Here is a 20,877-nt window from a genome sequence, read left to right on the forward strand (position 1 = left end):
GGTATGCTATATAACGAGCTTTGCAGTCGAGGTATTTAAGTAACATGGGAACCTTGATAGAAAATGGGACAGAGAGTTGCTCCTCAAGAAAGTGAAAGTGAAGATCGAGGTTAGCCCTGGAGCTTGAACGTGTTTGGTTTATAGCCCCCACCAACCACTCTTTGTATTTCTAATCGACCCCTCACTTCAGCACTGCAAAACCCTGCTTTATAACCCACCGTCCCATTGTATAAAGCCCCTTTTAGTTTGTGAGCTTGTGATTGAAAATATTTCCGCAGACTTCGACTCACATAGTGACCGTCATTCCTCGACCCTCGCTCTTTCACGATGTCCAGACCCAACAAAGCTCTAATCTACAACAAGGTGCCCACGGGTCTACCTATTCCAGGACAAGACCTGGTAGTGAAAGAAAGATCATTCAATCTAGATCAGCAGCCTCCAGCTGGAGGAGCAACAGTACGCCAGCTATATGTCAGCCTCGACCCCTACATGCGGGGCCAAATGCGTGACCCCACCATCAAATCCTACAACCAGCCTTACGCACTCGGAGAGCCTGTCACGGCTTTCTGCCTCGTACAGGTGGTCAATTCGGACCATCCCAAGTATCAGGCAGGAGATCTGGTGTTCAGTCGCTTGGCTGTGGAGGAGTATACCATTGCGACAAGGGAAGACTTGGATACGAATCAAACATACAAGATCGATAACAAGTACAATCTCCCGCTCTCGAATTTTGTGGGTATACTGGGGATGCCTGGTATCACTGCCTATGCCAGTCTGTACGAAATCGGTGCCCCTAAAAAGGGCGAGACAATTTTTGTTTCCTCCGCTGCAGGCGCTGTGGGACAGGTCGTCGGTCAACTTGCCAAACGCGAGGGCCTTCGAGTGATTGGCAGCGTTGGAGATGACGAAAAACTGAAGTTCATTACTGAGGAGCTTGGCTTTGATGGCGGGTTCAATTACAAGAAGGAGAAGTCAGCCGATGCGTTGGCAAGGCTGGCGCCAGACGGTGTTGATATTTACTATGAAAATGTCGGAGGTGAGCAGTTGGAGGCTGCCCTGGATGCGATGAACTTCTTTGGAAGAATTAGTATGTTTGATTGGAATCCGTCGCAGAAGTGACATAACTTGAAATGTCGCGTGAGCTCGGTACTAACATTCTCAGTTGCCTGCGGCATGGTATCTCAATACAATCTGGCCCCGGAAGCGAGATACGGAATCAAGAATCTTTTCCACGTCATCTCGAAGCGCATCAAGATGCAGGGATTCATCCAAGGAGATCCAAACATGGGACCCAAATACTCGAAAGATCGAGATGAGAAGGTATCAGCGGTAAGTCTAATATTGATTCTAAGCCGACAATTTACCTCAGCTAACAGGCACCTCTTATAGTGGCTGGTAGACGGAAGCATTAAGACAAAGGAGGATGTTACTGTCGGAATCGAGAATGGCCCCGAAGCATTCGTCGCCATGTTGAGTGGGAAAAACAAAGGCAAAGCAGCTCTTAAAATCGCGGATCCTGAGTGAGATGCGCAAATAACATCTTGGCTGAACTCTCTATGTCAAGGAAGAACTTGAAGTACCAAGCTACAATTTTCAAGCAGTACATACTATAAATGACCTAGGGAGGGAAAACAAAAACATAAAACATAAAACATAAGACAAACAAAAAAAATCGGCTGTCTCGGCAATCCTATTGCTATCTGAAAGTATGGTCGCTATCAGGCTCCTCAGCTCCAAAAGCCTGACCATCATACTCAACCGTGACAGAAGCCCAGAGCTATGAAAGTGGTGGGTGCACAGGATGCACACAGTTTTAGCCTGGTCGCACTATTTTATGCTTTTTATGCTGCGACATTAGTAGTGAATGGGCCACACGACTGCACTGGGAGACGCATTTTCGACTTTGGCTCTGGATAAGATTTTTCTTTCCTTGTAAAAAATCGAATATTACTTTCGCGGGTATTTCTGTAAGCAACTCCCAGATACCCAAACTGGCAATGGGGGCAAGGGCAAATGGTTCAAGAGCGTGGGGATAGTACAATTGTGCAACTGCTGGTGGAATTATGAACCCCAAGATTTTCGCGGTGGATCAAGTTTTTTTATAAAGACAAGTAGTCTTTACATTAGTAGTAGGTGCATGATTTTCTATCGCATTAGAATCGATGAAACTTTTCTAGCCGTCAGGAAATAGCTCCGAGTCGTCCTTGGAAGTTCTCAGTGGTTAGTACTCCTATCTCCCGCTTAATACTTTCGCATACGGTTTCCAACCCATTTTACCATTCTAAGGCGACTGTAAGACTTTCAAGTTCAGGGTCAGAACTAAATTTCTTTCTATCATGCAACAAAGTGACTAAAGCCAGCATGGCTATTAAAATTCTAACACTGAGTCTGCTGGCCACTAAAGGAGATTGCCGGTATCTAGGAATGGAACACCATTCTCGGATCTCCTGTAAGCTCATATAGTAACCGCTAGAACCTGTCGCTCATTAACGCTTTTATTGTGAGACTGGAAGTTATTCTCAAAGCTGAGAGAACTGCGAAGGCTGCAAAAATGAATACCATTAATGAACGTTGAAACGAAGATCTTGAGGCAGAATCTGCTTTCATTATAATTTCCCTTAGAGGCTCACCAGTGTTCTAAATTATCATCCGTTCTAAAACGTACCAGAGAGACAATGACAAGATAGAGAACCTTGGAAGGCCACAAATCACCCCACTCGGTATTTTTGCGTCGGACCAGCCTGCGAGAGAAAAATCGCGCAATGCGTTCCTATCTGTCTATCTTCAAAGTCCGTGCTTGTTTTTGATTCTAGACTGGGTAAATGATATGCACCATCGGAAGCATTACCGTAGCTTGGCACACTGTGGAAGCTGTAAACGCTCTATAAGTTTACACAATCCTTGCCCGGTTTCAAAGTTTTTATCGAAAATCGTCAGCTGTTGCCCGCGGGAAACACTAGCATATTCCCTTTCTCGCGAGTGCTTTTGTTGTTGTCAGAAATATGGAAGAACACATGCCCAAGATTAGTATATCACCGGCGGTTGGCCCGCATCCGGTGAATGACCTCCCAGAGAGGAAGCTTTTTTATCATGCAGAACCCCACAAAACTGTCTACAAAGGGGACTCAGGATCCCACGGAGGTATAAATTGGCCAATTTGTCGATTGCTCAACAGTCAAGGTACAATTCGAGCTTTTAGCTAATCCCACTCGAAATCTAAATTTTCGTTGATTTATTTGATATAACTAAGATATTTCAAAGAACATCATTGCCTTCGGAAGGAGGTTAGGGGATGTCCGGGGTAGTAGGTCTCGGGAAGGGGCCCGACAACCCAGTTTAGGCCCCGGCGCGGGACCCACGCCATGGTGCACTATGTCAGGCCACGCCTATGTAGCTAGAGGCTAACTGGCAGTTCGACGAGTGGTTCTGTGGGTTTACTCCATTTTATGGGGTTATCTCCCGCATTTCGGGCCGGGGTACACAGAAAAATCCCGCAAGCAGTGCGTCACTGCCTGGATTCTACCGATGACATGAAACTGTATATTGAAATTCTACAAGTTTGCAGGTTGTCGTCATTGTGGCAGGACATTAAATGACCATAGCTTGCTTACTGGTGATCTTATCTCGGCTTTAATTCAGCACCCTGGGTGATAATTACTTACCACTTGAAGTCGTCTCGACAACAGTGTACCGGCCTGCTACCCGAAGCTACGTATTCGATGTTTAGAGCACCTTAAAAAGGCCCACAGGACCCCGAATTTTGCTCATTTCTCACTTTATTTAGAGAAGTGCACTCAATGTCTCAAAATGCCTGAGAAAAAACAAGACGATTCCCTTAGTCCTGTCCCCTCTCAAACAGGACAGATATTTGAGGACCAAACATATGCTCATGATGCTGTCTTTGGTGAAATCACTGAAGAGGGCCCCAACTACCGCAATGTGTGTAAACTCCGAAAGAATTTTCTGTTAGAGAACTAACCAATCTACAGGTCGGATGGCTGGGATCTGCAGCTCTGATGATGAAAAGTCAGATTGGCCTCGGGGTTCTCTCGATCCCAGTGGCATTCGACACCCTAGGTATTGTTCCAGGGGTTGTTATATTATGTACCATTGCCTGTATTACAACATGGTCAGACTATATCGTGGGTGTCTTCAAGTTGCGACACCGTGATGTTTACGGTATCGATGATGCTGGAGGGTTGATGTTTGGCCGAATTGGGAAGGCATTTTTTGGTTCGGCCTTCTGTCTTTGTGAGTATATGATCGTAAACCTTAAAGTCCGGCCGTATTCTGACACTCCCACTAGACTGGGTTTTTGTTGCTGGTTCCGGAATGCTAAGCATATCAATTGCCTTGAATGCTCTGTCAACTCATGGTACCTGCACTGCTGTCTTTGTTGCTGTCGCGGCTATTGTAGGCTTCATGCTGTCCAGCATCCAAACATTAGGTCGCATGGGCCCACTAGCATGGATCGGCTTGGTTTGCATCATTACTGGCAGTAAGATCTGGTTTTTTTCCCCTTAAATCTCTGTCTGCATCTGACCAAATATTACAGTTCTGGTCGTGACCATCGCCGTTGGTGTTCAGGATCGACCATCGGCAGCACCACAGGACGGTGTCTGGATTTCGGATTACCAGATTGCGGGTAGCGCTCCATTTAGCGAATCTATAACCGCTGTTTCTTCCCTGGTATTTGCCTATGCAGGTAGGGAAACATCTTTGACGAGCAGGGGAAGTTGGTGAGATAATGATTGAGTATTGACGTAAATATGTTCAAATAGGAACACCGTCATTCTTCTCTATTGCAGCCGAAATGCGCGATCCTCGTCAATACACTCGGTCGCTCTTGGTTTGTCAATCTGTTGTCACTGGTGTTTACCTTGCCATCGGTTGCGTTGTGTATTACTACTGCGGATCTTACGTTGCCTCGCCTGCTCTTGGCTCCGCTGGCCCAACATTGAAAAAAATCAGCTACGGCTTTGCCTTGCCAGGTCTACTTGTCACAACCATGCTTGTGATTCATGTGCGTCACTTTTTGAATAGAAAGATACCCATTTCCAACTCGCTAACATACTCGAAGCTCCCGGGAAAATACATATTTATCCGTCTTCTAAAAGGATCACGGCATTTAACTGCGAATACTGTGACTCACTGGGTGGTTTGGCTTAGCTGCACTTTTGGCATTACCCTAATCTCATACATTATTGCCAGCGCTATTCCAGTGTTTGACAATCTTGTTTCTCTGGTTGGCGCTTTGCTCGGGACCCTAATGTCATTCCAGCCTATGGGTTGCATGTGGCTCTATGATAATTGGAGCGAGGGCAAAAAGGCACGGTCGCCTCGGTGGATTATGATGGTATGCTGGAGTGCGTTCGTGATCTTGTCAGGAACATTCCTCATGGTTTCTGGCACCTATGGTTCCATTGTGACCATCATGAATAGCTACAACTCTTCGGGAGGATCTGCCGCCTGGTCATGCGCCGACAACTCCAACTCGACGTAAGCGGCATTTTGGAGGATGGTCCAATGACTCATTCATTATCTGGAACGCCTCACAAACCCTATCCATTCATTCATGATAAGATAGGTTAAGCTCAAGGAATGCGGGGTGAACCAATCGGTTTCGGAATCCCACGAGGTTTAATTCCTATTCGGATTGGGCCATAAAGATCTTTTCGAAAGATGTTCCAGTCTTCTAGTTAGTACTCACATTTCTATATAGATATTTCATTACTAGGAAGCGTAGAAAGTGGCGAAATTGAAATAGTATAGGTTTAAATTATATCCTCATACCAAGTCTTCCTTATTTCGAGTTTATGGCTTCAAAATGTTTATTCAGGGCCCTTTAAAGGTAGAGTCCTACCCCTCTTACCATAGACTCTCTTGTTATGACGCCTCCGCTTTCTTGGCCGCAGAAAATGACCGGGGTTATCGTCTTTGGAAATTACGGCACATGCCCTGACCGCATGGCTTTAGTGTTACATCGATTTAGCTCACTGTCGTGCGGGTGATGTTATGTTCCTGCAGTCGGAAAGGAAAATCTCTTGTTTTTTTCTTCTCACACACAGTCGCCTGCTGACTTTTAACAACGACTAAAGAAAAATGCTTCAAATTCCCAATTTCTTTCTAGATGCCGGATGGTACGTACTACGCTTCAAGTTACATTCACTCTCACATTCCGCTCAAACTATCTTCGAATGCCGAGGAGCCTTCGATGCAACGGTTTCGAAGGTCCGGAACACCAGATCATCTATCTCAGTCGCGAGATACGCTCCGAAGTATCTGAATGGCTCGCGGGTATGATTACAGAAGCGAGAATGTTACCCATCCGTAAAAGTTCCGACTTTCGGTTGAGCGTGGCCATGCGACCATGTGTCGAGCCGGAGAAAAGGATACCGGAACGATCGACAAACAATCACCCTCCATATTTCAGGTTGCCTACAACGTGGCGCGCTAGTTATTATGCGTGATATTCGATATCTATGCCTTTTCAGAAGTCCGATCGACGTTCTGTATAATGTGGCGCTTTCTTTATCAGTGTTTGATGCGTTGATGAAGTCCGTTGACTTCGTCGCCCGATAGTATCTGCTGAACTTCTCGCATTAGTGGAGGCTATCGTTGTTTTCAAATGCCACATGGTAAGTTTATTCCCCACCATAAAACTAAGTTTCGCAGCAATTATGGCGAGGTCGCTCTGCATGCGATCATATCCGGGCTTCAAGTTATTATCTCAGATTTTTGAATGTCGGAAGGTGCATATTTGGGGCCACAGGAGAGGGGCCAAAGAACTATACTATTCTGACAAGAGGGTTCTAATTGGATCGCTCTTTTTTTTGGCACACATTGTTTAACTTTCCTTTCCAACCTTGGAAGTTGGCAGTGGTTGAAATGGATTTCGTAGTATATATATAGGTATCATGATACATTTTCCAGTGCCAGACTATTTTTTTGAACTTCAAGTCCACGGGTTGAACGATTGTTGCGACTAAGTTTGCAGTAATCACATACCCAAGTAAAACTTTTATTATCCTGAGACGCGTTCATGATTCAAGATGCGTCTTATCCATCTTTGCTTCTTATGCTTTGGGTTGGCAGCACATGCTGCTGTCATTCAACGCCCGAATCACAATACGACCGAAATTGAGGCTCGTGATGCTGCTACTAGCTATCGGTCCGTCGCTTATTTTGTGAACTGGGTATGGAATAATAATGTATTTGAAGACTGAAACTAAAAAAAGTTCTCCAGGCTATTTATGGTCGAAACTTCAATCCTCAAGATCTTCAAGCTCAGAGCCTAACACATATTCTCTATGCCTTCGCCAATGTGCGATCGGATACAGGAGAGGTATTCATGACGGATTCTTGGGCCGACACTGATAAACACTACCCTGGTGACTCCTGGAGTGAAAGCGGAAACAACGTTTATGGCTGTATCAAACAGCTGTTTCTGTTGAAAAAACAAAATCGCAAGTTGAAAGTCCTCCTCTCAATCGGTGGCTGGACCTACTCCTCGAATTTTGCAGGTCCCTTGAGCACTAGTGCAGGGAGAGCAGAATTTGCTTCATCGGCTGTGGCCCTGGTCCAAAACCTTGGTTTTGACGGGCTGGATATCGATTGGGAATACCCGGCAGACAGCACCCAAGCGGCTAATATGGTGGCTACTTTGCAGGCTCTGCGTTCTGTGAGTTTCTTTAAGTGTTTCCTTACGCTGGCGCAGAGTCCCCAAAGCTAATGAGATCTACTAGGCACTCGATAGTTACAGTGCGACCTATGCAAATGGATACCATTTCTTGATAACTGTCGCTTGCCCAGCTGGTAAGTGCAATAAAATCGTGTTGTATTTCGTTAGAAGGGATCATCATTGACAATAAAGATAGGTCCTTCCAACTACCAGCAGCTTGATCTGTCCCAAATGGATCAATACTTGGACTTCTGGAACCTCATGGCTTATGATTATTCCGGAAGCTGGGATAGTATTTCTGGCCATGATGCAAATGTCTACGCGTCAAGTGACAATCCAGCAAGCACACCCTATAATACTGACCAGGCCATATCATACTACACCTCCAATGGTGTAAGTGCCAACAAGATTGTTATGGGAATGCCATTATACGGCAGGTCCTTCATGAACACGACTGGACCAGGAACAAGTTTCAATGGCGTCGGTAGTGGTAGCTGGGAGAATGGCGTCTGGGATTACAAAGCGCTCCCTCAGGCAGGCGCTACAGTCAACTACATTGACTCAATTGATGCAAGCTACAGCTATGATTCTTCACAGCAAATGATGGTCAGCTATGACACGCCGCAGGTTGCTCAGAAGAAGGCGCAGTACATACAGTCAAAGGGTCTCGGCGGAGGAATGTGGTGGGAGTCCAGTAGCGATAAGACTGGCTCTGATAGCCTGATATCTACGGTAAAAAAACGCCCCCAGATCAAGGAAACCGTCTCGATAAGCTGATTTGAGATTTTTCCAGGTCGTAAATTCGTTTGGTGGCGTCGGTGCTTTGGACCAGAGTCAAAACCAGTTAAGCTACCCAGCATCGTCTTACGACAATCTGAAAGCCGGATTCCCATCTAGCTGAACGCATTCGAGAAGAACTGACCCTGGGCTACGTGCCAATTTGAACTTTTTTGTTTTGGGTTTCACCTGCGCACGGATAGCATACTATCTGCTCTTAAGTTACCACTCGCTTCTTGAGGTACATACACGAACCGTCAAATAATCTCACTCACTAGCTAGAAATATGTATAAACTTTACGGGACTATCGCACTCTGCAACTTGAATATGGTACCTAGTACTAGTAAGAGCTACTATCATAAAAGGTAGCAGATCTGCTAAGGTGGGATTTACTATATTACTACTACTAGGATCATATAAATCCTAGAAAGAAGTATAGATGAGCAGTATTAATCAAGCACATTACGTTTCTTTCATATATATTACTATACACAGGAATAAATACCCCCATAACTGGTATCACTAGATAAATACGAAATAAATACGCCCTATATCATCCAGATGACCCCGGCGATCACCTGTCACTACATTCGAGAGCGAAGATATCAGAAGTTCCCGCCAGCGACCTCCTTTCCTTCGCTAACAGACCCTCCAGATTGTGAAGCGGGGGTACTCGCAACTCCAACTTCTTTGTTACCATCGGAAGTTCCAGAAATATGATCTTTCCCAGTGAGACCACGATAGACCTGAAGAATCTGTTGTATGCCGCCGTCTAGTAACGGTGCAAAAATTGCAATAAGCATGGTACCCCATAGCCAGATAATGGCGACGACAACCCAGGCAACAAAGAACTATTAGAATCACTGAATTAGAATGGTTTTACACAGCACGATAGGATTTACTTACTTTCTTTCCAAAAACATACTGCGAACCATACATGGGCAACGGCCAGATTACCCAGTGACCCAGGAATGTTGCGACAGACCAAAAGGCAGCGATACGGCCCCATCGCTTGAGCTCTTGCGCATCCGCGGAGGCACTGTTCACACCACCTTCCTCGATGCTGCCGGCCACATTTTGACTAGAGGGCTCGTCATGGTGAACGGTGGTTAGCTCACTGTCCAACTTTTCCAATGCAAGTTTCTCTTTTTTGAAGTGGGCCCAGTCATAGTTCTGGGGTTTGATAAGAGTGATCACGACCGAGTACAAGATTGGCGAGAAGCAGGAGGCTACTGTTCCGTAGACACACGGTAGTATTTCACCTGTCGTTGCAACGGATACTTCACCAAAAAAGCGAGAGGCAGTTCCCAGCCAGACAGCAAGCCCAGTGGCCAAACCAAGAACAGGTGACAGAATGGCCGCTGCCTTGCTATGTTTACGCCACAGAACGGTGAAAACCATCGGGAAAATGCCAGGGCAGGTCACGACTCCTAGCTCGATATTAGCGTTTTTCAAAATACCGAATGTAAGGAATGTCTCTCACCAAGCATGTACAAAGTCCAACCAAGGTCAATTCCGACATAGTGAAGCATCGTACTGAAGCCGGCTGAAAACGCAGCGAAGAATACCACACCGAAATGACTGGATCGAATCAAGTCCCTGTCAGTCGCAGATTTCTTGAAGTATTCGCGATAAACATCAAAGCTGAGAATCGAGCTGACTGCAATCACTTGTGCCGAGAGGGTTGAAGTTACAGCCATGAAAATGATCAAGAGCACAGCTGCGGCTCCACCTTTCCCTGCAATTGTGATCGCAGCATAGGGGAGTACAAGACCACTGCTGACCTCCGAAGATGTCATTCTCTGTAATTAAATATCAGCGGTGTTCAAGTAAAGCAGAGTCTGGAAGGAGTATTACCCGAGGGAAAGTTGGGAAGTTTGACTGGTTCTCAAGACCAAGAGCCACAGAGCTCATCACAGTACCTAGCGCCCAAGGGATGGCAAAATAAGCGATTCCACCAATTGTATATCCCGGTACCACCGCTGATGGCTTTGCCGAGAAGGCTTTGATGAAATAGCTGGTATCCATCTTGGCAGGTCAGCAGTGGATCCTGGTTGCTGAGGAATACAAAACTCACAATTACCAGACCAAAGTTGGAGCAGGTGTGAAGTATAGCAAATAGAATCGCCTATGAAAGCGTCAAATAAAAGGTCCAATCAGGGGATCGATCGAATACTTACGCTCTTTGATGTCATAGTAAGGTAGGTACCCTCATGATTTCCAGAAACTGGATGTCGCTGGGCAGCTGCTTGCACTAGATCAAACAAGTTCTCGATTGAGCCAACTTGGTCGGTTGAGAATGCCTTGATAGAAAAGTAGCATGCGATTATCAAGATAATTGCGGTGTGAAAATAATCAGTCAAGAAACTTTAAATAGTTAGTGTCTTGAGCGAGGTATCTCAATGATGAAAGCAAGGAAGCTCTCACGTTGCTTTAATTCCACCGACAAAGGTATAGATTGTCACTCCGACGGGTAATAGGAAGGTAGATGCAATAATGTGCATTCCAGAGCTATTATAGTTAGTGAATAGAGCCGACAAAATTTAAAAAAGAAACATACACGGCAGTAATCACAGCGGAAGCTCCGAGTAGCATATTTGCGCAGGCGAAGATGTTGTTGACAAGACAAAGCACCATGAATACCACATGAGCGACTCGGCCTAAAATTATCAGAAGTCAGCAGAGAAGATGACAAACTAGAGGGAAAGAAAAGATACCGTAGCGAATACGAACAACCTCCAAAGATGTATGTGCCTCGGGAATCTTTCGTTTACACGAGATTCCAAGTAGAGCAAAAAACACGATCATAGGGCTGCAGCCAGCAGCGAACCAGAAGGGGCCGGCGATACCATAGCTATAACCGACAAATGAAGAGCCTAGGAGTGCAGTAGACCATAGCCAAGACTGGCGGGGCCTGCGTCAGTATTCCCTATTCTCAGAAAAAGAACGAGGTGGAGTTTGAAGCCTTACCGATATCACAGCGGATGCTGTAAGACCTGTCCGAACTGTTCGATTTGCTGTCATAAACCTGTCAGGTTGTTAGAAGCAATGCGTGAGTTTATAAATAGAGAAAATCTTACATCTCTGTCTTCTTATTATCTTCTCCTGCTGTCTTCTTCAGCACTTTCGTGACAAGCATCATGACTGCCGCCGTATTAGCTGTGTTTTTCATGGCTTTTCTTTCGATCGCGAAACTCTTCTTACTAAAAGCAATAATAATTCCAATCACAACCACAACCACGTAGCCGACCGCCTGGGACAGAGGCGGGTCAACCGTTGAGATGCCATCGCGAGCATACAAATTGGACATAATGAGTCCTGCAATATTGTAGTTTAGTGCGAGACGGCAGTTCGAGTAAATTTGGTTCGAGGCAAAAAGGCCGTCATGTATATGAGAGAAAAGTTGAAAATTGGAGATCTTCCCAAGTATCAAGAGCCTAGAAAAGCTGGGGCTGATGTGGGCTTAAATCATATCCAGCCCTCTGGGTGATCAATATGCTTCCCAGGGACAGGGCGAGCAAGATCTCTATGCTGCAAAACCATAGCCTCGGTGTCAGCGGAGCGAATTAGCTAGGCCGGTTGCGCGGTGACTTGATAAATGGATTCGATGAGGTGCTTTTAGGACTTCTCACACAAAAAAGCCATTTTTAGGTTTAGAGAGATTGAATGGTTCGCTATGGCGTTATCGCGATATGGAGGAAGATCACCACACGAGCTGACAATTCCCATTATGAGAGCCAAAAGGCCATTTCAAGCACATTGATGCTCTTGCGGAATTTGTAAATTTAAGAGAGAGGCAGTGTCAAACTATAGTCCATGGAGCTGCCGTGATATCAGCTGGGTCGAACCAAGAGGCGGGCGGAGGCCGTCTGGGGGAGAAAGATAGGCCTCTGGCATTGACATATGACATCAATTCGCGCATTATAATGGTCCAATTAAGAAGGGACAATTCAGGACCAGGCTAATATTATGCTCAATGGATTCGAATCGAGTGTGAGGTAGCAAATTATTAAGCCTCATTAATCTAACCGAAGATCAGGAATGGGCACATACGAGACTTCGCGGCAACGCCTCACGACTCCCACCTCTCTCGCCCGAGAGACGTCCAGAAAAAGCAATAGATGGAACATCTAGCTCGCACGGCCGGACGAGTATAATCAAGTACCGACCAGTCAGAGCGACTCTTGTTGATAAATGTGCCCCTCAAAGATCTCCTGCACTATCGCGCCATCGCGGCCCACATTGATGCTATGCGATGCTCGGATGCACGGAGTGACGCACGCGGGGCATGGTGTGCTCAGTGATCGCCATACAAATTGGATGGAGACCCTCTATAACCATGAGAAAATTCCTGGAGTGAAATCGGCGAAAGCATCGTGGTTTATCGAGTATCTTTTTTGTTCAAGGCATCATAAACGAAAACCCTCGGCATAATGTCTGGAGACACACATGGCTCTGGGGCTGAAAAGCCTAAGAAGTCCTTGATTCTAAATGCTTTTGTTGAAATGTGTAAGTTATGACTCTCCTCCTTTCCTTATGATGCTTTGTTTTGTCTTTATTTGTCTTTTTCTTTTTGCTTTTTCCTATCCTACAAGAGGCTAACCAGGTTACAGGCAGCGGGCACCAGTCCCCTGGTCTCTGGCGACACCCAGAAGATGAATCCCATCGATTCAATGATGTAGACCACTGGATTGAGCTTGCGCAATTGCTCGAGTCGGCCAAGTTCCACGGTATCTTTATCGCGGATGTTCTCGGTATTTGCTCTTCAACTCAGACTCCCCCGTCAAAACGGAATTTTCCAGTGTACTTACTGAAACCATCGTTCTAGGTGGATATGATGTCTATAAGGGTCCGCGAAACTTGGATCCTGCAGTTGTCTCAGGGGCACAGTGGCCAGTCAACGAGCCTTTGGCAGTTGTGCCTGCAATGGCTGCCGCCACCAAAAACATAGGTTTTGGAGTTACAGTAACCACAACATACGAGCAGCCCTACCATCTCGCAAGGCGACTTTCAACTGTTGACCACCTTACCAAGGGACGGTATGTAGATCACAGGTCGGAGCCATGAACCTGACCCTCAACTAACCATTTTCCAACGACAGACTCGGATGGAATGTGAGTACAAAGATAAAAGACGGGTCCCACCCAGCAAACGACAAAGTGAGGTATTGAACTTCAATTCTAGGTCGTAACGGGCTATCTTGACTCCGCTGCCAGGAACATGGGTCAGGCAGAGCAGCCGCATGTAAGATTGTATCCCTACATTCTATGCGATGGTGTGGGTCCTTAACACAATTTTAGCACGACGATCGATACGCCGTGGCAGAAGAGTATGTCAAGGTAACCTATAAGCTCTGGGAATCATCCTGGCGCCAAGATGCCGTTGTTCGTGATCGCGAGCGCGGTGTCTACACTGAAACGGATCGCGTGCGACAGATCAATCACTCTGGAAAGTATTTCAGCGTACCGGGCCCTCATCTCACTCAGCCAAGCCCGCAGCGTACGCCAGTCATCCTGCAAGCCGGCACTTCAAAGGCCGGAAAGACTTTTGCAGCCCAGCATGCAGAAGCAATATTTGTGGCAGGCCACAGTCCATCAGTTGTTGCAAAGAATGTGGCAGAAATCCGTCAACTCGCTCAGACGGAGTTTGGACGGGACCCACAAAGCATCAAGTTCCTCGCCTTGCTCTGTCCAGTGTTGGGTCGAACGGAAGAAGAGGCTCGTGCGAAATTCAAAGAATATCGCAGCTATGGGTCGATTGATGGTGCCTTGGCCCTCTTCGGGGGATGGACTGGTATTGATCTCGACAAGTATGGAGATGACGAGGAACTTCGCCACGTAGAGAGTAATGCCATCAGGTAGGTCCCTCTTTCTGTCCAAGCCGCGCCCTCCAGTTCTTGAAGGATCAGTAATTGACCTTTTCTCTGTTCAGATCTGCCGTGGAAGGTTGGTCAAAGGCTACCCCAGAAGTCGCCAAATGGACCAAGGCCACTGTCGGTGAGCACATTACGGTTGGTGGACTGGGAGCCACTCCAGTTGGCACGCCACAGCAGGTGGCCGATAACATGGAGAAGTGGGTGAAGGAGGCAGATGTGGATGGATTCAATCTGGTAAGGTCAAACTTGTTCTGGGCGGCCAAAAAGAACAAACACAAAAAGGAAAGAAACTCTAACCATTTTCTAGGCCTACGCCATCAAGCCCGGCTCCTTTAAAGATATCATCGATCTCCTCATTCCTGAGCTTCGCAAGAGAGGTCTGTTCTGGGATGAGTATGCAGTTCAGAAAGGAACATATCGCGAGAATTTGTACTCGCGACCGGGTCAATCGGGCCCGCTAGCTGACCATCCAGCTGCGAGATATCGCTGGCAGGCTGGAGTCGATGCCGCGGACCATCCGGTGCCGGAGAACTAAGTATCGAGGTGGTGGCATTCACGAGAATCAATGGTCTTTATGGGGCTCGCACACCCCTAGAATAGTCATGAAGCAAGGGGAAGGAGAACAAATTTAAACATGAAATTTTTTGTAGGGCAAGATTGTATGCCCTCCCAAGGGTCTATTCTACAAACGCCAAACAAATGCGGTTTTTGTACATGGTGTCTCAATAAATAATAACCATTTAAGTCAGCATATCATCAAGGCGCTCACCGAGCACACCCTCAATCTGCTTCACCCACTTCCGCACTTCTCTCTCCACGCTCTCGTCCTCGTCCTCCATCAGCTCGCTGATGTAAGGCAGCATCTCCGGAAGCAGAGCCAGCCATTCCTCGCCAAGCTGCTCCGTCAGAGCCCGCTCGGTCTTCAGGGCCGCGAGACGAACAAGCGGGTTATCGCCGCTAGTAGACTTGGCATTCGGCGCAGAGGAGGGACGAAGGAATTTCATCAGAGCCATGTTGAGCTCCTTGTGATTATCAGTCGAGTCAGCGGCGACGGCAAGCTCGGTAATAGCAGGCACAACCTCCTCAACAACAAGATCGGAGGTCTTGGTAGAGGTGGCATGGCCGAGTTGTGAAATAAGCGGACCAGAGATGCTGGCAAGGTGCGAAGGGGATTGCCAAAATTCTATAAGAACGAATTAGGAATATGCGTTTGGAGTGAGTGCAGGGAAATGCTTACCATCTTGGTCATGCTCAAACGAGTTGCGGAGGGTACCCAGGGTAGCGAGCCAGAGGGATCGGGTAGCCTTGGACGGGTTGGTGGTGTTCAGAATTTGAACAACATTTTCAAGGATATAGTTGGAATATCCCGTGACAATTGACTAGAGACAGATATTAGCAAATTGACATTCTCCCACTTCTGGAAAATAGAACATACCTTAAGAGTGCCGAAGAAGACTTGGAGGAACTTGTAGAAGGTAGTGAGACGAGACATTTGAGCCTGCTCATCCTTCTTGGGTACACCATTCGTAGCCCACTCAACAAACTTAAGGAACAACGGCCGGAAGGTGCTGTCATTCAGCTTATAGATCATTTTGATGGTGACATCGTTGAGAGCGCTTTCGACTTCATTGATATCAGCCTCGTCAAAGTTGGAATGGTCGCCGGCGGCAGTCTGTTCGCGGCGCAAGTCGAAGGCCTTGAACAGAATCTTGCTGAGAACATTGATGGTGTTGATGACAGCCGACTTGGGGTGCTTCTCAACAGCAAGGCTGAGGACTTCCAAGATTTCGCCGGTGGCTGTGGGTCCAGCTTGGACAGCTTGTTCCCAGTTGCGATCGATTGCGCCAAGGGTAGCGCCGAGATCCATCTTGCGAGATGCCATGAGGCGGAGGGTTTCCAAGCGGCTACCCTCGCTACTCTCCTCAAGATCAGCATTGGCGGACTTGAAAGACAGAAGTAAAATTTTGTCCAGGTGAGCAGCTGAGATCATGAAGGGCAGATTAACAAGGAGAGCGGAGAAGAGGGAGAAGGTGGCATCGTGGAGGCGCGAATTCTCTTTATTGGGGGTCAAACTGAGCTCCAGTAGGGTCAAGGATTGGCTGAGGGTATCGGGGAGAGCGGGAATCATAGCTTGGCCCAGAACCTCGGCCATGGAAGCAAGGCACAAAACACCCATGATGCGAATGCGCTCATCGGACTGGCCAAGACAAGATTTACTAGCGACAACCCTGGCTGCAGTAATGACTTTGGACGGGTCCTTGCGGCCGTATTTCTCGGTGATGCGATCGATGCAAGCGACAGCAGCGTGTTTGATGAGGGCATCCGTCGAGGATTCGACAGTGTTGACCAAAGTGGGCAAGAAGTCGAGGACCCGGATTTGAGATGTGGAGTCCCTTTCTGGGACTTGACGAAGGCGGTTCTCGAGGAGACGAAGGACCTTCTGCCGCAGATCATTATTAGGTCCTTGCATCAAGACCTCAATGGTATCCAGGAAGTCAACGAGAGACAGTGTGCCCAATAGAGAGCCCAGAGCCTCACCAATTGCCTGGCTGACAGGCTTCATGTTCTTCACGAAGTCAAGAATGGCCAGGACCTGCTCAAGAACCCGAGAGTAACAAGCACGGGCTTGATCCGCAGTCTCCCCCTCGGTCTCGAAAGCAGCCTCTAACTTCGACTTGAGAGAGGAGTGCTTGAAAAGGTGAGCAAGATCGCGCAGGAGATCGACGGCAACCTTTTGAGGATCACGGCCATCGTCGCTACCAATGCCAAGTAGGACCTGAGAAATACCGGGCTTGGCTTTGAATGAATCGATCACCAGGTTGAGATATTTGCTATATGTGGTGAGCTCAACGACGGCGGTGGTATCCGAAGCAAGGCCGGTCATCAAAGTAAGGACATCCTTGTCGATCGAATAGCGGTTTGCAAGCATGGCAAGTACAGCGAAAAGGAAATCTTGCGTGCCAAGTTTGCTGATCAACGCATGGAAGAGGCGGAGGCGACGATGCGATGGAATGTGCTCAAATGCAGCAGTAAAGCTGAGAAGTAGCTCCGAAGTTCCCGAGACGATGTCACGTTTCTGGTTACGAAGGGATTGAATGAGCGCGGGAACAACCTGATCAATGGTCTGGTCAATGACAGAGACAGAGTAGTCATCATCTTTACGAAGAACACTTGATCCCATAAATGTGAAGATGGGCATCACGCTGTGGAGAACAAGCTCTGGTGCGATTACCGACAAACCGGCCACAAGGAGAAGGGCGGCATTTTGCACCTGGGGGCTATCTGTCGTACGAACACAGTCGACCACCAAGTCGGCACGAATGACCGAGGTGTCGAAAAGTGGCTTGGGAGAACCCTTTGACTTGTTGACAATAGCCAGGAGACTTCCCAACGTGAGACTCAGCAGATAGCTCAGTCCAGATTGAACCTGAGACTTGAAGTGGTGGAGGGCGGCAAGTGTTTGGAAAAGACCATCGGCCAACTCTGGATGCGAGTCGGGACTAGAGCTATCGATGACCTCGAGAATGAAGGTCATCTTGTCCATTAACTTGCTGAGCTCTCCCTCATCCTTCACTGTCATGGCAACCATGTTGTTTTGGCTGGTTCGCCTCCTCTTGGGTGCAGGTCCAACAGATTCGATATCTGTCAAGGAAACGGGGATTTTCTTGACAAAATTCACCAAGATGGCACCCGACAGCTCAACACTGCGAAGAACATCACGAGAGTGGTCGGCTAGGGATGCTTCGCCGGTTGACATACCCAATGCAATATCCAACAGCTTCTCGGCCGCCGATGCTTGATTATCCTCAGGGACCTTGGCCCATACTTCTTTCATTCGGGAAAAGCCAGCTGTAACAAATGACGGTCGCAGAGAATCGGCGCCAGGGGTGACCTGAGACAGCAGGATGCTGATAGCATCTGCTTCCTTCGGAGAGACAATGCCGACAATTTGATGGTCGGTTTCGGAGATGGAGAGGCGCTCTCTGCCACAAATTTCATCGACCTGCTTTTGATTCAGGCGTCGCCAGTCCTCAGCAAGGGGAAGAAGCTCCTTGGTGCGAGTGGTCCCTGGAACCTTCTTGACATTGTTCAGCAAACGCAGAAGAGCGAACTTTGGTGCAAAGACTGGCATTTGAACAACGTGGGAACAGAGGAAGGAGAAAAGGCTTGTCCGGAGAGATTTCTTCAATTCAGTGGCACCCGACGATTCAGACAACATTGTGCCACGAAGAGTAGCATCGATGACCTTGCCGATCTGAGCTGGGTCGAGAATGTATTCCTCGAGTCCCGGGATCAATGCACGCTCCAGGATCTTCTGCGCGTCCTGGGTAGATAACCATGAAACAGTAGTAGACTGCTTTCCCTTGCCATAGATAACATCATGGGCCCAGGGCTTGCTGGTTTCATCGACCTTTTTGCTATTCTTGTACAAGGAGTCAATGACGGCCAAAACACCAGCAGCCTCGCGACGAATACGCTCCGATGGATCAGACAGAGCCACAAGAAGGAATGGCAAAAGTGCCTGGGGATCCAGATCACCAAAAGATGTTGACAAAGTAGATGAGATGGAATTCAATGCAGCCACCTTCATGCCAATGGGATAGGAGCCAGAAATCACACGAGTGAAAAAAGACAAAAATGTAGGTGACTTTGTCACACTGGTCTTGTTGAGAATGCGCAAGTCATTGAACTTCTGGAGATAGTCGGCGGAGTCGGTGGTCAGGGCGAAAACTTGAGCGAGGCTGTCAAATTCTGGGATTGACTGCTTGCTAAGGAACGAAGACGAGTATTGTGGTTCGTTGGTCAAAGACTCCAAAGCAGGTGTAAAAGTGTCCACTGGCACCTGATCCACGTCCTCCATTTCAACGTCCTCGACAGCCAAAGGCTGAATGGGTGCCTCCACGACAGTTTGAAGGTTATGCTCCACGGCTGAGATGTTGAGAGAAGACTCCGCCAGGGTTTTCTGGAAAAGAGGACGAAGTGACTCCGAACGACTAAATCCTTGCACTAGCTCCGCGAGCTGAGTCTGGGTATCCAGTGAGATACTACGGGCCTCGTCAGTATCACCAGTCGCTTGGAGGACCATAGTCATAGCCTGCTTCATATCCTCGCCTTGCAAGGAACCCGAATCGAAGATGGATGAGAGCAGGGCAAGACGGGTGTTGTCCTTCTGCTTGTCCAGATCGCTAACACATCCGGAAACAAGTCCAAGGAACAGTTTTGAGGTTTGGTAGTGGGAAGTAACTTCGGAGAGCTGCCCCATGGGGTTATCAAGGCGGCTGATAGCCTTGAAGACCTTCTTCGGGAGAGTCGTGGATGACTTTTGTTGCGCAAGCACTGACAAGCAGATAAGACCGGAGCTCATTGTTTCCTCTGTCCAGGAAACGACCACAGTTTCCATCAGCCCATTAAGAACATCTTCGGAAAGCATTGCTTTCTGAGCCAGAACCACAGAGATCATGTAACAACTGACAATCAACTCTGAGACCTTCTTCATGGCGAAGCCATTACTTAGGATGGGAAGGACCCGGAGAACAATATCCTCATGTTTCTGCTGCTCGGCTTCCCTTCGACCAGAGCGAGAATTGTCCAGCATGCCAGCCACAGCCTCAGTGACAATACTAGCCCAGAACGAAAGCAGGGTGTGGCTTTGCGCCTGGAGCCGGCAAACGTTCAGAACATAGTCATTGAACGAAGCAAAGAACTCCTTATTGGTGGTTGCGCTGTGGACAAGGGGATGGCGTGGAGGGTTGACCAGACCAGTCTTATATGGGTATAGTACTTTGAATGTTGAGGTGAGGTCGGTAGGCAAAATCGAAAGAAGATTCACGAAGAGTGGGGTAGTGTGATATGGGAGGAAGGTGAAAAGCATAATAGCGGTGTTGTATTCGTGAGTTCTGTGAATTGGTCAATACAATATGGCCTTGCCAAAGCGCTTTCCACGCAACCTGTAAATGGGATGATTCGCACGAACCTAAAGCGTCTCACCAACCAATCCACCGCTTTGACTGCCGGGCTCAGTTGGAGTCTTCCTCCAACCAAAGCAAGGAAAGTGTCAATTACGGTGTCCAGCTCCTTATTCTGGGCAGCATTCATTTGCGTCCGGTCCTCAGACTTGCTCTGCTCGCTGAAGATTGTACGGGCGAACTGCTCGAAGCGACTGTCCAAGGAGCAGAGCTCCCGGAAGCCCTCATAGCAGATATCATAGATGGTGTCGAAATCTTGCGATCCGGCAATCTTGCGCTCGAAGATCAAGGAATGCGAATGGGAGATGCGTTGCGATTTCAAGTCGAGCTCGTTGGTCGACTTGGCCGCGATTTGCGACAACTGGGCGGCGAGGGAGGAGGCCATTGCGAAAGGATTGATATGATTGATTCTCAAACCAGATTCCTGTAGCCCATCGCTCTTCTTGTCGCCTCGGTTTTCACGGTAGATTGCGTGCGGGCTGGAATCGAGTGGAGCTGTTTTTCGACTTCGACCGCCGACTTTTTTTTCTCTCGACAATCCACTCCGGCAGTTTGCTGACCGCCCCGGAATATCCAT

General features: G+C 47.7%; 6 protein-coding genes across 6 annotated transcripts; 4 read left to right on the top strand and 2 right to left on the bottom strand.

The window, feature by feature from the left end:
• Positions 1-327: 327 nt before the first annotated feature.
• On the top strand, positions 328-1,524 carry N7509_006661 (MDR family NADP-dependent oxidoreductase; the record flags this gene model as incomplete). Its single annotated transcript, XM_056631298.1, has 3 exons — positions 328-1,087; positions 1,163-1,329; positions 1,390-1,524. The coding sequence occupies 3 exons, from the start codon at positions 328-330 to the stop codon at positions 1,522-1,524; spliced, it is 1,062 nt and encodes a 353-aa protein (XP_056486849.1).
• Positions 1,525-3,807: 2,283 nt separating this feature from the next.
• On the top strand, positions 3,808-5,503 carry N7509_006662 (amino acid transporter; the record flags this gene model as incomplete). The annotated part of the gene is made up of 6 exons (XM_056631299.1): positions 3,808-3,939; positions 3,990-4,251; positions 4,307-4,498; positions 4,556-4,705; positions 4,782-5,023; positions 5,081-5,503. 6 exons carry the CDS (start codon positions 3,808-3,810, stop codon positions 5,501-5,503), a joined length of 1,401 nt encoding a protein of 466 aa, XP_056486850.1.
• Positions 5,504-7,052: 1,549 nt separating this feature from the next.
• N7509_006663 (glycoside hydrolase family 18 protein) lies at positions 7,053-8,582 on the top strand (the record flags this gene model as incomplete). The annotated part of the gene is made up of 5 exons (XM_056631300.1): positions 7,053-7,196; positions 7,247-7,681; positions 7,746-7,815; positions 7,878-8,413; positions 8,475-8,582. 5 exons carry the CDS (start codon positions 7,053-7,055, stop codon positions 8,580-8,582), a joined length of 1,293 nt encoding a protein of 430 aa, XP_056486851.1.
• Positions 8,583-9,064: 482 nt separating this feature from the next.
• Positions 9,065-11,769, bottom strand: N7509_006664 (sodium:solute symporter family protein; the record flags this gene model as incomplete). Its single annotated transcript, XM_056631301.1, has 12 exons — positions 9,065-9,310; positions 9,366-9,889; positions 9,943-10,261; positions 10,317-10,487; positions 10,537-10,587; positions 10,640-10,826; positions 10,887-10,970; positions 11,020-11,119; positions 11,177-11,363; positions 11,430-11,487; positions 11,540-11,603; positions 11,664-11,769. The coding sequence occupies 12 exons, from the start codon at positions 11,767-11,769 to the stop codon at positions 9,065-9,067; spliced, it is 2,097 nt and encodes a 698-aa protein (XP_056486852.1).
• A 1,123-nt stretch (positions 11,770-12,892) lies between these two features.
• N7509_006665 (LLM class flavin-dependent oxidoreductase) lies at positions 12,893-14,869 on the top strand (the record flags this gene model as incomplete). The annotated part of the gene is made up of 8 exons (XM_056631302.1): positions 12,893-12,968; positions 13,073-13,213; positions 13,288-13,498; positions 13,561-13,573; positions 13,644-13,703; positions 13,760-14,316; positions 14,391-14,568; positions 14,642-14,869. The coding sequence occupies 8 exons, from the start codon at positions 12,893-12,895 to the stop codon at positions 14,867-14,869; spliced, it is 1,464 nt and encodes a 487-aa protein (XP_056486853.1).
• Positions 14,870-15,074: 205 nt separating this feature from the next.
• Positions 15,075-20,685, bottom strand: utp10 (snoRNA-binding rRNA-processing protein UTP10; the record flags this gene model as incomplete). Its single annotated transcript, XM_056631303.1, has 4 exons — positions 15,075-15,517; positions 15,572-15,713; positions 15,770-20,231; positions 20,309-20,685. 4 exons carry the CDS (start codon positions 20,683-20,685, stop codon positions 15,075-15,077), a joined length of 5,424 nt encoding a protein of 1,807 aa, XP_056486854.1.
• Positions 20,686-20,877: the final 192 nt, after the last annotated feature.

Source organism: Penicillium cosmopolitanum (genome assembly GCF_028827165.1).
Source record: "Penicillium cosmopolitanum strain IBT 29677 chromosome Unknown utg000008l:1.0-4398992.0:1.0-4402845.0, whole genome shotgun sequence".
Lineage (NCBI taxonomy): Eukaryota > Fungi > Ascomycota > Eurotiomycetes > Eurotiales > Aspergillaceae > Penicillium > Penicillium cosmopolitanum.